The sequence below is a fragment of the Xiphophorus hellerii genome, chromosome 14 (assembly GCF_003331165.1).
Source record: "Xiphophorus hellerii strain 12219 chromosome 14, Xiphophorus_hellerii-4.1, whole genome shotgun sequence".
In the NCBI taxonomy this organism is placed as follows: Eukaryota; Metazoa; Chordata; class Actinopteri; order Cyprinodontiformes; family Poeciliidae; genus Xiphophorus; species Xiphophorus hellerii.
Window position 1 is genome coordinate 28,175,612 of NC_045685.1, and position 11,847 is coordinate 28,187,458.

The 11,847-nt window shown below is 41.3% G+C and overlaps 2 protein-coding genes across 4 annotated transcripts in view; one reads left to right on the plus strand and one right to left on the minus strand.

Moving 5' to 3' along the window:
- The window catches only part of LOC116732561 (muscle M-line assembly protein unc-89-like), a 444,643-nt gene that overhangs the window by 37,018 nt on the left and 395,778 nt on the right, over nt 1-11,847 (plus strand). The window lies entirely within an intron of this gene.
- The window catches only part of LOC116732614 (high affinity immunoglobulin gamma Fc receptor I-like), a 75,594-nt gene that overhangs the window by 2,488 nt on the left and 61,259 nt on the right, over nt 1-11,847 (minus strand). The window contains exons 5-10 of one of the 3 annotated variants that reach the window (XM_032582939.1): nt 8,951-9,118; nt 8,722-8,757; nt 8,346-8,600; nt 8,021-8,266; nt 7,782-7,940; nt 7,576-7,662 (exon numbers count right to left, since the gene is read on the minus strand). In XM_032582939.1, coding sequence (XP_032438830.1) covers nt 7,576-7,662; nt 7,782-7,940; nt 8,021-8,266; nt 8,346-8,600; nt 8,722-8,757; nt 8,951-8,981 — 814 coding nt within the window. In that variant the 5' untranslated portion in view covers nt 8,982-9,118. The remainder of the gene's footprint in view (nt 1-7,575; nt 7,663-7,781; nt 7,941-8,020; nt 8,267-8,345; nt 8,601-8,721; nt 8,758-8,950; nt 9,119-11,847) is intronic. The other 2 variants (XM_032582938.1, XM_032582937.1) reach the window with 2 other exon arrangements.

An 11,847-nucleotide genomic window follows, 5' to 3' on the forward strand; every position in this document is an offset into this window, starting at 1 on the left:
CCTCAGCAGTCTTGGACTACATCAGGTTCTGCACGGACAATGTCACCAGGAACAGACTCATGAGGATCTATCCGAATAGGAAACCCTGGATGACTAAGGAGGTCCGGGGCCTCTTGAAAGCCAGGAACGCTGCTTTCAGGTCTGGGGACAAAGCACTCTACAGTTCTGCCAGAGCCAACCTGAGAAGAGGCATCTGCCAAGCTAAGGCATCATACAGAGGGAGAATAGAGAAGCAGCTCAGGAGCAACAACACCAGGCAGGTGTGGCAGGGTGTCCAGCACATTACAAGATACAGATCCAGCAACCAGCCATGCACGGAGGGAACCACTTCCCTGGCAGAGGAGATGAATATCTTCTTTGCCCGCTTTGAGGCGACACCTACCACAGCTCCATCACAGCTGCCTGTCCACAGCAGCTCTGCTCTCACAGTAGAGGAGTGTGAGGTGAGGCAGGTAATGAGGAAGGTGAACCCAAGGAAGGCTGCGGGACCTGACGGTGTGTCGGGACGGGTGCTTAAAGACTGTGCAGACCAACTGGCTGGAATCTTCACAAAGATTTTTAACCAGTCCCTGTCTCAAGCCACTGTCCCTCCCTGCCTAAAGTCCTCTACCATTGTCCCCCTGCCGAAAAGAACCAACATCAACACCCTGAACGACTACCGTCCAGTGGCACTCACACCGATCACCATGAAGTGCTTGGAGAGACTGGTGCGGAGTCACATCCTCGCTGGCCTGCCTGCTGAGCTGGACCCTCTCCAATTTGCCTACAAAGCAAAGAGGTCCACAGAGGACGCTGTATCCACTGCACTTCATGCTGCCCTGACCCACTTAGAGAAGCAGGGCAGCTACGTCAGAATGCTCTTTGTGGACTTCAGCTCAGCATTTAATACCATACTTCCCCAACGTCTGGTGTCCAAGCTAGCAAACCTTGGGCTCCCATCAGCCACCTGCAGTTGGATCCTGGACTTCCTAACAGGTCGCTCCCAGAGGGTCAGACTGGGCCCCCACACCTCCACTGCTCTGAGCCTGAACACCGGATCGCCACAGGGTTGCGTGCTCAGCCCACTTCTCTACACCCTCTACACTCATGACTGTGTCTCCAACCACCTCAGCAACAAGATCATAAAGTTTGCAGATGACACGACTGTTGTTGGTCTCATCTCAGGCGGGAAGGGGGAGCTGGAGTACAGGGATGAGGTGGAGCGGCTGTCAGAGTGGTGCAAAGTCAATAACCTGCTCCTCAACACCTCCAAAACAAAGGAGCTGGTGATCGACTTCAGGAAGAACAAAACGGACATCCAGCCTCTCACCATCAGTGGGACCTGTGTGGAGAGGGTCCCAGTGTTCAGGTTTCTGGGCATGGAGTTGGAGGACAAGCTAACCTGGAGAACCAACACCAAGGAGCTGTTGAAGAAGGCACAGCAGAGACTGTACTTTCTGAGAATACTCAAGAAGAACCGTCTCCCCTCAGACCTGCTGCAGGCCTTCTATCACTGCTCCATAGAGAGCGTGCTCACGTACGGTCTGTGTGTCTGGTACTGCAGCAGCACATCCGCGGACAAGAAGGCGCTCCAGAGGGTTGTTAGGGCAGCAGAGAGAACCATAGGCTGCCCCCTCCCCACTATGGAACAGATTTACACTTCCAGGCTCCACAAGAAAGTTTTGGACATTTTAAATGACTCTTCACACCCTGGCCATGGTCTCTTCCAGCTGCTGCCATCAGGCAAGAGATACAGAGCAATAAAAACCAGGACAAATCGCCTAAAAAACAGTTTTTACCCGATGGCAATCATGGCACTAAATTCAAAGGCATAAGAACTTCTGCTCTTGACACCACTTTGTTAAAAATGTAAATTCTGTTGCGACACCTCCAGGCGCTGCAACCATCTTCTGATGTCTATTTATTTCTCATTTTGTACTATTTATTTCTTTATCTTTGTATATTATGTATATACACATAACCTGCATCTTAACTCGAGTCGAGCAAATCTCAATCTGTTGTAATCTGTTGATGACAATGACAATAAATCTGATCTTATCTAAAATATTGTCATGTTTAGTTTAAGATTAGATCATCTTTAAATGTTAAATTTTCTCCTCTTTCCCTTCAGCTCTGGAAGTGCTGAGAATATTGAACTTACAGACATCAGTTTTATTATTTATGATAATTATAACATCATTTTTATCACCGGTCTCTGGTTTCTAAATTCATTTAAATGAGAATTAATTCAATCATAAACTGACAGAAAGTCCAGTTTGGTAATATTCTCAGTTTGTAAAATCATAAATGAACATGAAGATGATCATCTGATGATTCTGCTGAGCTGCTCTGTCACTATAACTGAGAAAACCTGAACAAAAAGCCACCAGAAGGTTTTTGCTCTCATTCATACAGGATTGAGTCCAATTCAGTCTAAAGACAAAAAAAGACAAAATTTTAAAAATCAAGTAATTTTTACCTTCAGTTGTTATAAAAATGATTTGTATATAAAATGACCTTAAAAGAAATTTGAGTTTGTAATTTGAAGCCTTGAAATTGGCCTCTGTCCCTTTAAGAAGCTCCTAATCTTTCCAACACTTCAGTTCATCGTCACAACAATGCTTCTCCATTATGCCTTTTCCAGCTGTTCTTAGGAGCGTTGCTCTGAGCAGCAGCTCAGCAGCTCCAGCAGGTGTTTGCTAATTGCTGCTGGCTAGTCTGAAGGAGCTGCTCTGTGAGGCAGAAACCTGGAAACTGCAGCCAATGGGAGGAGCTGCAGCCGAAGGCGGGGCTAGGCCCACCCAGGCGTTTTGCACTGCTGGATGGTTGCCATGGAGATTATGAAGGAACCATGGCAACAATCCAGGTATGTTTTTGATGAAGGAATAAATTTATAATATGATGTAAAGCTAAAAATATATTGATATGATTCTGTTCCTTTAAATATTGTGCAGACTTTGGTTCAGGATGAAACCGACTTAAAACTTTTCTGTTTATTTAAAACTTCCTCATATCTGTGGCTAACAGCGTTAGCATTTATCACTCTGTGTTTTTAATACTTATGATAAAATCAATCTATGGTTTAAATTGAAATGAAATTAAAGCTCTGAGGGAATCAAGATGGAATTTGGCTTCAATTCTCCATCTGACCATCAGATCCATCATTTCCTCTGTTTCCTAAACAAACGGATCCGATTCTCTGGTCAGAGACGATGGAGGGAATCGCAGGTTTTCCGTCAGGTTGGTGATTTACAGATCAACCTTTGATTGGAAAGTAACATCAGACACTTTCAGGTTGTTGTGAAGACAAAGTTTCTAAATGAAACTCTGATCATTTCCTGCTTCATGACGATCAGGAGGCGTCTGCCTCACTTCAGTGGTATGTTCTCTTGTTTCTCCCATTTTGAAGAGTTTTCTTGTTACTCCGGCTCAAAAGCTACAGCGGTGTTTGTAGTGAGGCGAAACTCAAAGCAGCAGCTCAAGGCCTTTTAGAGGCGTTTCTGTCTAAACCAGAGTCTGTTGGCTGCAGCAGCTGCAGCAGCTGCTGTCTGAGCTTCGTCACTCTGGTTTCCCTCAGGCGGCGACTCTTCCCAGGTACGGAGCCACTGAACCTTTAGCTTAGGACCTGAGGGCCCTCGTGTCTTTAAACGCATCCAACTCCATTACATCAATGGAAACACACCAGTAACAGACCACACTGCCCAGTAGGAGGCCGAGTGGCTGCATACTGGGTCAACTGTTAAAGATATTAAGTTCATAAACTTAATAATCGCTCTCAAATTAAAGGTTGATATCTTCTGAATGGTTTCATGTTAAAACTCAGTCCTGCTCTTTAAGGTACGGCTGCCAGGAGTGCCAGGGTTTGTGGAGAGCAGGGTTAGTCACGAGAACATGTCTGACTCTCAGCAGCGGAAACCACAATGCATTTCACCTCTGTTTACTCAATGTCACACGTTCACATCAAAGCAAGACGCAAACAGTTTCTCAAGTTGGAACGGAATCAACAGCGACGAAGTCCAAACCACAGAGCGACCAAACGGCAGCAGCTCAACCAGCCTCTGATGAGAAACGCTGCTGTCGTCCTGATGGCGTGAGAAGATCACATGACCAACCACCCAACGGAAGAATGAAGACCAACCGGGTCAGAACATGGAGATACTGAGGCAATAAACATTAATGAAGACAAGAAGAACTTTGTTAAAGCTAAATGTTCCTCTACTGGTGAATATTTCATTATTATGAGAAATAAAACTTTAGTTGATGGAACTGAGGCGGTTCTGAGTTATGGAGAGAAAATCAGATGAAAACATTCAATGGAAAAATAACTTAATAGTTTGGATATTTTAAAGTTATGATCAGTTCAGTTTAGTAAAAACATTAAAAAACTTTCAGCTGATTTGATCAATTTAAAAGAAAATATTCTTATATCTATTGGATCAATATTGGAGGATATTAAACTTTACAAAAGTAAAGTTTGTTGTTGGTTAAAACAAAGTTAATGTTACAACATGAAGGACAAAATGGCTCCTTATCAGCTGCAACGTTTCAAACTGCAGAAAACTTTTTATACTTTTCACAGATTATGAGGAGAATATTGTAAAGTTTGGAGCTTTTCTAGGATGAGAAACGGAGAAGATCTTTGACCAAACAGACCCAGAGTCTGAAATCAGATTTTATATGCTGGAAAACCAGGTGATGATAGTTTAGTTAGTTAACTATTAGTAGTTAACATTACCTCTAAAGCTCATCATAGCATCGACTGTTATAACTTCGTTCTCTACATGAACATCATGAAATCTGATAAAAAGTCTCAAACAGCCACATCATGTCCAGGTTAAAGAAGTTCAGGACCAGATGGAGATAAAGTTATGATCAGAGTTATGATGACATTATGGCTCTGAGGCTCCAGAGAAACTCAGATCATCCAAAATGGAGGAAACCTGGAGGAGTGAAGATCCTCCCAGGAGAGACTGACAGAAATCAGATCAAGTCTTTTCTCCAGTCTAACCAGTTACCATCTGGTTCTGGTCGGGTTCTTTGTGTCTCCACTGCTTGAGATTCTCACTCTGTGGGCGTGAAAATGACTGTGGGTGGAAATGTGTGAACATGGAGCCACTGAGGTCTCTGTGAGCAGGACTCCACTTTTACAACATCTGTTTCTGTTTTAACCTGCATGTTCCCTCAGACGGCCAGTTTCTTCCTCTGACCCTGCATGACCTCGTCCATCACAACCTGTTGGACCTCAAGGTCTGACCAACGGCTACAGTCTGGTCCTGGATTAAAGATGGCGGCTCAGATGTTGCTGTTGTTATAAGTACTGAAGCCAAAATCAATCAACAGTCTGCTGCCAATCACATTGATCGGAGGCAATACCAGCTTTTACCAGTTGTTTCAGAAACAGGAAGGAACCATGAAGGATCTGGAATGGAGACGAATCTGTCTGAGGTTAACTGGGGAAAAACCAGTTAAAGCCAAAATCCCAATCCAGAAGATCCCAGAGGAAACCAGAACAATGTTTTAATCTCTGCAGACCTCATGGCCTCAGTAAAGGTCAGAGGTCGTTACTCAACAATATGGAAGACAGACTGAGGCAAAAACTGCCTCCATCAGGGAGTTCAAAGGTCAGAGTCACTGGAGACCCAACAGAACACAAAGACCAAAAACATCTTGATGATCCTAAAGGAGTCTGAGGAAATGTTCTGATGAGACAGAACTGGATCTTTCTACAACGTTTGGATCAAGTTGGATCTGCTGTGGAACCAGAACATCAGAACCAGAACATCAGAACCAGAACATCAGAACCAGAACATCAGATTCACTCAGAGACATTTCTCTGAATCTACCAGCTTCACCACACAGACCTGCTAACCAATCAGAATCAGGGTAAAGGCGGCTAAACTTTGACTCATATCCAGCAGTGGGTCCGTGTGGCGTTCAGGGTCCCTGTTTCTCATACTGGGAATGAACAGTAATGAATGGTTCCTCTTCAGACTTTCGTTCCCGCCTGATTTCATGCGGAGCTGCAGCAGGTGGAAACGCTGCATGTTGCCAGTAAAACAGTGGAAACTGTGAAGCTTTGATGCTGGAACTAAAAGACGTTTCGCATCATTTGAGGTAAAAAGTGAAGCTGCTGGGAATCAGATGTTACAGAAACCTGCCAGTCCTGAGCATCAGAGCCATTAATGTTCATGATGAAACTCATGTCAGGGATTTTACTAGAATATTTTGGCTCATCAACAGAAAGTCAATGACTTCTGGACAGTTTACAGCTCTAGATGCTCTAGATCTAGATGCTGGTTGTGAACAGTTAAACCAGTTCAAGCTGGGAGGGATTATGGGTAATGCCCAGGGGTCAAAGAGCACAGGGCCCTAAAGCCTGGAGCCCAAAGAATCCCTTACAGGCTCACACTGGGTTTGTTCATCTCATTTATTGTCCATTTGGATCAACAAATTCAGCAGAATCTATAATTTAAGAATCTTTTTAAAATGTTCTGCTGGAGTTTTAAACAATGTTTGGATGACTGGAGTTAGACACTAAAGTATTTTATCATTCTGGGCCCCGGAGACACATAGATTGTGGAGTTAAAGGTTTATTTTTATATAATACCATGTAAAGTGTTAAAACTGCGTCTCACACAGTATCTCTGTCCTGATGGAGGAAAAACACTCAGACTCTTTCAGTCCTGGTTATAGATGATGCTACATGTGACAGCAGTTAAACCCAAAGCTATTTAATAAAACATTAAAACAGTTTTACTGTCTAAGTCTAGTTCAATCTTTCCTCAGGTGAATCTGTTCAGAGCTTCGGCTTGTGAACCTTCAGCTGAGACACAGAAACAGGAAACTGGACGACCGCAGAGTCTGTTAGACCCAGTTAGCAGCAAAACCACAAACTGCTGCAAACGGTTCAACACAAACAACAACTTTTACTGTACAAAACATAAATATAAATATAAATATAAACATAACTATAAATATAAATATAAATATAACTATAAATATAAATATAAATATAAACATAAATATAACTATAAACATAAACATAAATATAAACATAAACATAAACATAAACATAAATATAAATATAACTATAAACATAAATAAATATAAATATAAATATAAATATAAATATAAATATAAACATAAATAAATATAAATATAAACATAAATATAAATATAAATATTCTGTACATTAAGAACCGAACAGCAACATCACTAACTGACCCAACAGCCTGGAAACAGAATCCAATCAGAACGGAAACAACAATTTAATACATTTATTATGTTATAGTGATAAATTGATAAATAGGTTAATTGATATTTATAAAAGTTAATTCAAAATATTTACATCAATTAATTATATTTGTTATGTTCTAAATGGTTTAAATAGTAAAACTATTTATTAGTTTGATGTTTAAAACCTGCAGGCTGAACAGAGTATTAGTTATAATCAATAAACATCTGAATAAAACCTGATTCTGTTATTTACTTTATTTAGTTTATTTAATTTGTTTAGTTTATTTAGTTTATTTAGTTTTCTATCAGTCTAACAGTTTGTGGCTCCAGAAAACTAACAAACACAAGAAAACATTTTACCTCCGTTTGGTTTGTCTTTCTGTTGTTTCCTCTGGAATATTTGAACATCAGTGTAAGTTAAACTTTCCTCTCCATCCTCCTGATTATCTGGAATAAATTAATCAATATATAGTTGAAAGATGTACAGATGAATAAAAAAAAGAACTTTTGCAAATATGAACTTGAAAATAAAAACTCAAACCTAAAATAATTGACATTGATCTCACCTTTAGATTTCCTGTTAATGTGACATTTGACCAGTAGAACCAGTAGAACCAGAACAACACCAGCTAGAGGCAAGAGACCAGAGAGGAGAAACTGGGAGGAAGGTGAAGAGGATGATGATGGAGGAGGAGTTGATGGGGAAGATGTGGTTGATGGTTTCTCTAAAATAAAGATTTAATACATTATAAATTCATGTTAAAACTTAAAGTTCAGGATTTATTTAACCCTCTTGACCTCTGACCTTTGACAGAGATCCTGCTGGATGGAGACTCTCCATGACCTTTGACATTACATTTATAGAGGCCTTCATCAGATTTCTTCACTGAGTTGAGAATCTTGTTGCCAGTAGTTTCATCACCAATGAAGGAGCCATCTTTATAGAAAGCAGCTGGGAGGTTGTGGGTTGGATTCTTTGCTCTGCAGCTCAGAGTGACGTCATCTCCCTCCATCACAGGGAGGACAGGACTCTGCAGGATCACTGATCCACCTCAACACAGAGACAAACTACAGCATTTCATCCATTTCCACACAGCTTCAGCAACACTAACTCCACAGTCTGATCTTACCAGAGACAGAGAGCTGGATGCTGCTGCTGCTGCTGGAGGATCCAGACATGGACTCACACCAGTACAGACCAGTGTCATGTTCGAACAAGTAGTTCATGTTACAGGTAGAACCATTTAATTTCCCCCATCCTTCTTCACATCGCGTCCTGGTTCCTTTGGTTGTGTTTCTCCTGACAGTCCATCCATCCTCACAGATCAGAATCACTGATTCATATTCAAAGAACTGAGATCTGCTGGGACTCACAGTCAGATCAGCTGGAGAGACAAAATGACATAATTAATTATGATTTCAGTTGCAGAAAAAAACATCTGAAATTGATCAATTTTTAAAGAACATTTGAAAATATAGAATAATTTACAAGAGATTTTTACCAACCTTTGACCCCAGTAGAGCTCAGCAATGAGGCCAGAACTAAAGAAAAATTAATATTTAGATCAAAAACTGAAACTCTTTAAAATGTGACTAGCTTGGGAGACAATGAGAATAATTATACATTTTAAAAACCTCTGATTTTCTTTTGATTCCAAACTCTAAATAAAACCCTGAGAATCATGAAAGCCAGCAGCAGTTTGACCCAAACGGATCATAAAGTGTTTGTACTTACAGAGTGAAGCTGCTAGAGATGTTGGTCTCATCGTAGCTCTGACTGATCAGTTCAGCTTCAGTTCAGCTGCTGTTACTGAGCTGAACCCGCCTCCTTCCTCCACATCAAGGGATCAGAGCAGCAGACAAACCTTCACAGGATGAAACTCACATTTCACTCAGGAACCACCTTAATAACAGCAATGAAAAGCAGGACAGTGATACTTCATATTCAGAACAATAAATAAGTTTTTAATATCTGACAGTAAAACAAGTCTCTTGTAAATGAAACAACCTGTATAAATAAAAGAAATAAAGTTTCCTTCTAATCAAGTAACTTGGCAAATGTTGGACAAGAGGAGCAAAGAGACCACAGAAAAAATGTAGAGTTAAAGGAAACAGAGAGAAAACAGAGGATGTTTTAGGACAGTGGTGGGTAAATCCAGGTTCTGCTGTCCTGCAGCTTATAGAGGCGTCTCTGCTTCAGCACCTGAGTCCGATAATGATCAGGTCATTAGCAGAACTCTGCAGAACTGGACTGCAGTTAGGAGGTGATCAGATTTGACTGCAGCATGTTGGACCAGGGAGCTAAGAGCTGCAGGACAGCAGGCCTTGAGGACAGGATTGGATTCCTGTTAGGATCTTAGTTTGCTCTGAAGTTTAATTTGATCCTAGTTTCATTATTATTCTCAGTTTTTTAAATGTTGGTTTGATCAGTCTTGTTCCTGTGTTTCTGTTGTTCAGTCCTCATTAGTGATTCTAGTCACATTAGTTTTATTATGTTTCACTGATTTACTGTTAGATTCATTTCTTATTCTCTGTCTCTCCCTCGCCCCCTGTGCCACTTTCACTCTCTCTCCCCTCACACCTGAAACCAGCTAACTGGTTCAGCATTCAGTCTCCCAGTACTTTAACTTCTCTTTCCCAGTCACTCCCTGCTGGTTCCTTCTTTCTTCCCTGATTACTCTGCATTGTTTTGTGTCTTCTGTCTAGTTTTTGTTATGAATTATTTTTGTTTGACTCAGGCCTTCTGTGGTTTTGTCATTTTTTCATTAAATCCTCTAATTTGTTCCATTTGTTGCCTCAGGTTCTTTGCTTTTGGGTCCAAACCACTTATTATGACAGGATGATGGTGGGAGATGTTGGAGGCTGAGAATCTGCTGTGGTGCCCCCTAGTGGTGGGAGGTGGTGAAAGATGTTCTGATATTGCAACACTAAATGTAACATCAGAAGATATTAAGTATATAATACTTAGTAGAGTTGTTGCTTTTTGTGGACAACTTTTTATTTTCTTTCCCATGTTTACAGCAGAAATTACACCATTAAATAACATCATATTTTCTATATTTGACTCAATCTTTTAAAGTGGAAAAACGTGAAGGCCGTCTGTCATGTAGATAAACTACGATTCACACACCTGACCACCTGGTGCAGACGCACACACACTTTATGCACAGCTGACTCAAAATCTGACATCTTGCCATGAAAGATAAAAGGTTCAATAGTTTCCACACTAAAGGTTGAACCAAACATTCTGTATAAATGCTACATATATATAATATTTTATGCAGCAGTCAGAATATACAGAAATATACATGGTGTGAAAGTGAAGGATAATGAACAGAAACTTGATTTGCTGTCAGAATGTGCTCCTCTCACAGCAGAGCTTTGTTTTGGTCGGTAGCCTGGCAACCTAGTGGACAATCACATGTGAGGATATGTGATCATATCATTATGAGAAAACTGAGAGAGGCAGCAGTCAAGTGGAAAATCGATTTGTCCCTCAATCAGTAGATATTGAGTGGAAAGTACGTCTGTTTTCAAAACCCATAAAAATGTCTGACAGCTTGTGACAAATTCTCTCCTTTCAAATGAGATATCAGTCTATCTTGATAATTATTGATTTTTGTCTTTCAAGGCCACCAGAAGCTGCAACACTCATAATCTGCTAGAGACCAGAACCTCCTGGGTCCATAAGCAGCTGGCCTCCCAGGTTTGTTTTGCTCAATAAAGAGAAAATGTTGTATTAAGTAAAATCAACGTTTTGAGCATTAAGTCATGTTATAATGTTTTTCCCTCATCAAAAACAAACTTAATGTTTCGCCTTGATTCTTTCCTGAATCGTTGAGAAATCTTTTAATCTCCATGACAACCATTCAGCTGTGCAAAACGCTTCTGAGCCTCCGCCTCACAGAACAGCTCTTCCTCATGACCTTTGCACTCAGCTCCTTCAGACTAGCCAGCAGCAATTAGCAAACAACTGGTGGAACCGCTGAGCTCATTATAGGAGCTTCTGTTCGGAGCAACGCTGGTAAAACTTTGTCAAAGGGTTAATAGAGGAGTGATGATGTGGATGTGATGACTTCCTGAAGGCGGAGTTTTGGAAAGAGCAACATTTTCTTAAAGAGACAGAGGTCGTACTACGAGCTCCTGGAGTGAGCAGCAGCTTAAAGACATTGGAAACAGCAGAACAGAGAACCTTCACTGGAAAATGAAAAACTTTACTGTGACCGGTTCTGATTCTGTTCTGGTTCTGCTGGTAGATTTGTTTATGTTTTGTTCATTTGTTTGTGTTGAATAAAAATTAAAAGTTTGATTAAAATTTGGCTGCACAGTGGCGCAGTTGGTAGAGCTGTTGCCTTGCAGCAAGAAGGTCCTGGTTCGATTCCCGGCCCGGGGTCTTTCTGCATGGAGTCTGCATGTTCTCCCTGTACATGGTGGGTTCTCTCTTGGTTCTCTCCGGTTCTCTCTTGGTTCTCTTGGTTCTCCAGCTTCCTCCCACAGTCTCTGTGTGCCTGGTTCTGTGTCCTGTCTGTCTCTGTGTTGCCCTGTGACAAACTGTCTACCTGTCCAGGTGACCCCGCCTCTCGCCCGGAACGTTAGCTGGAGAGGCAGCAGCTCCTCCTGACCCCACTGGGG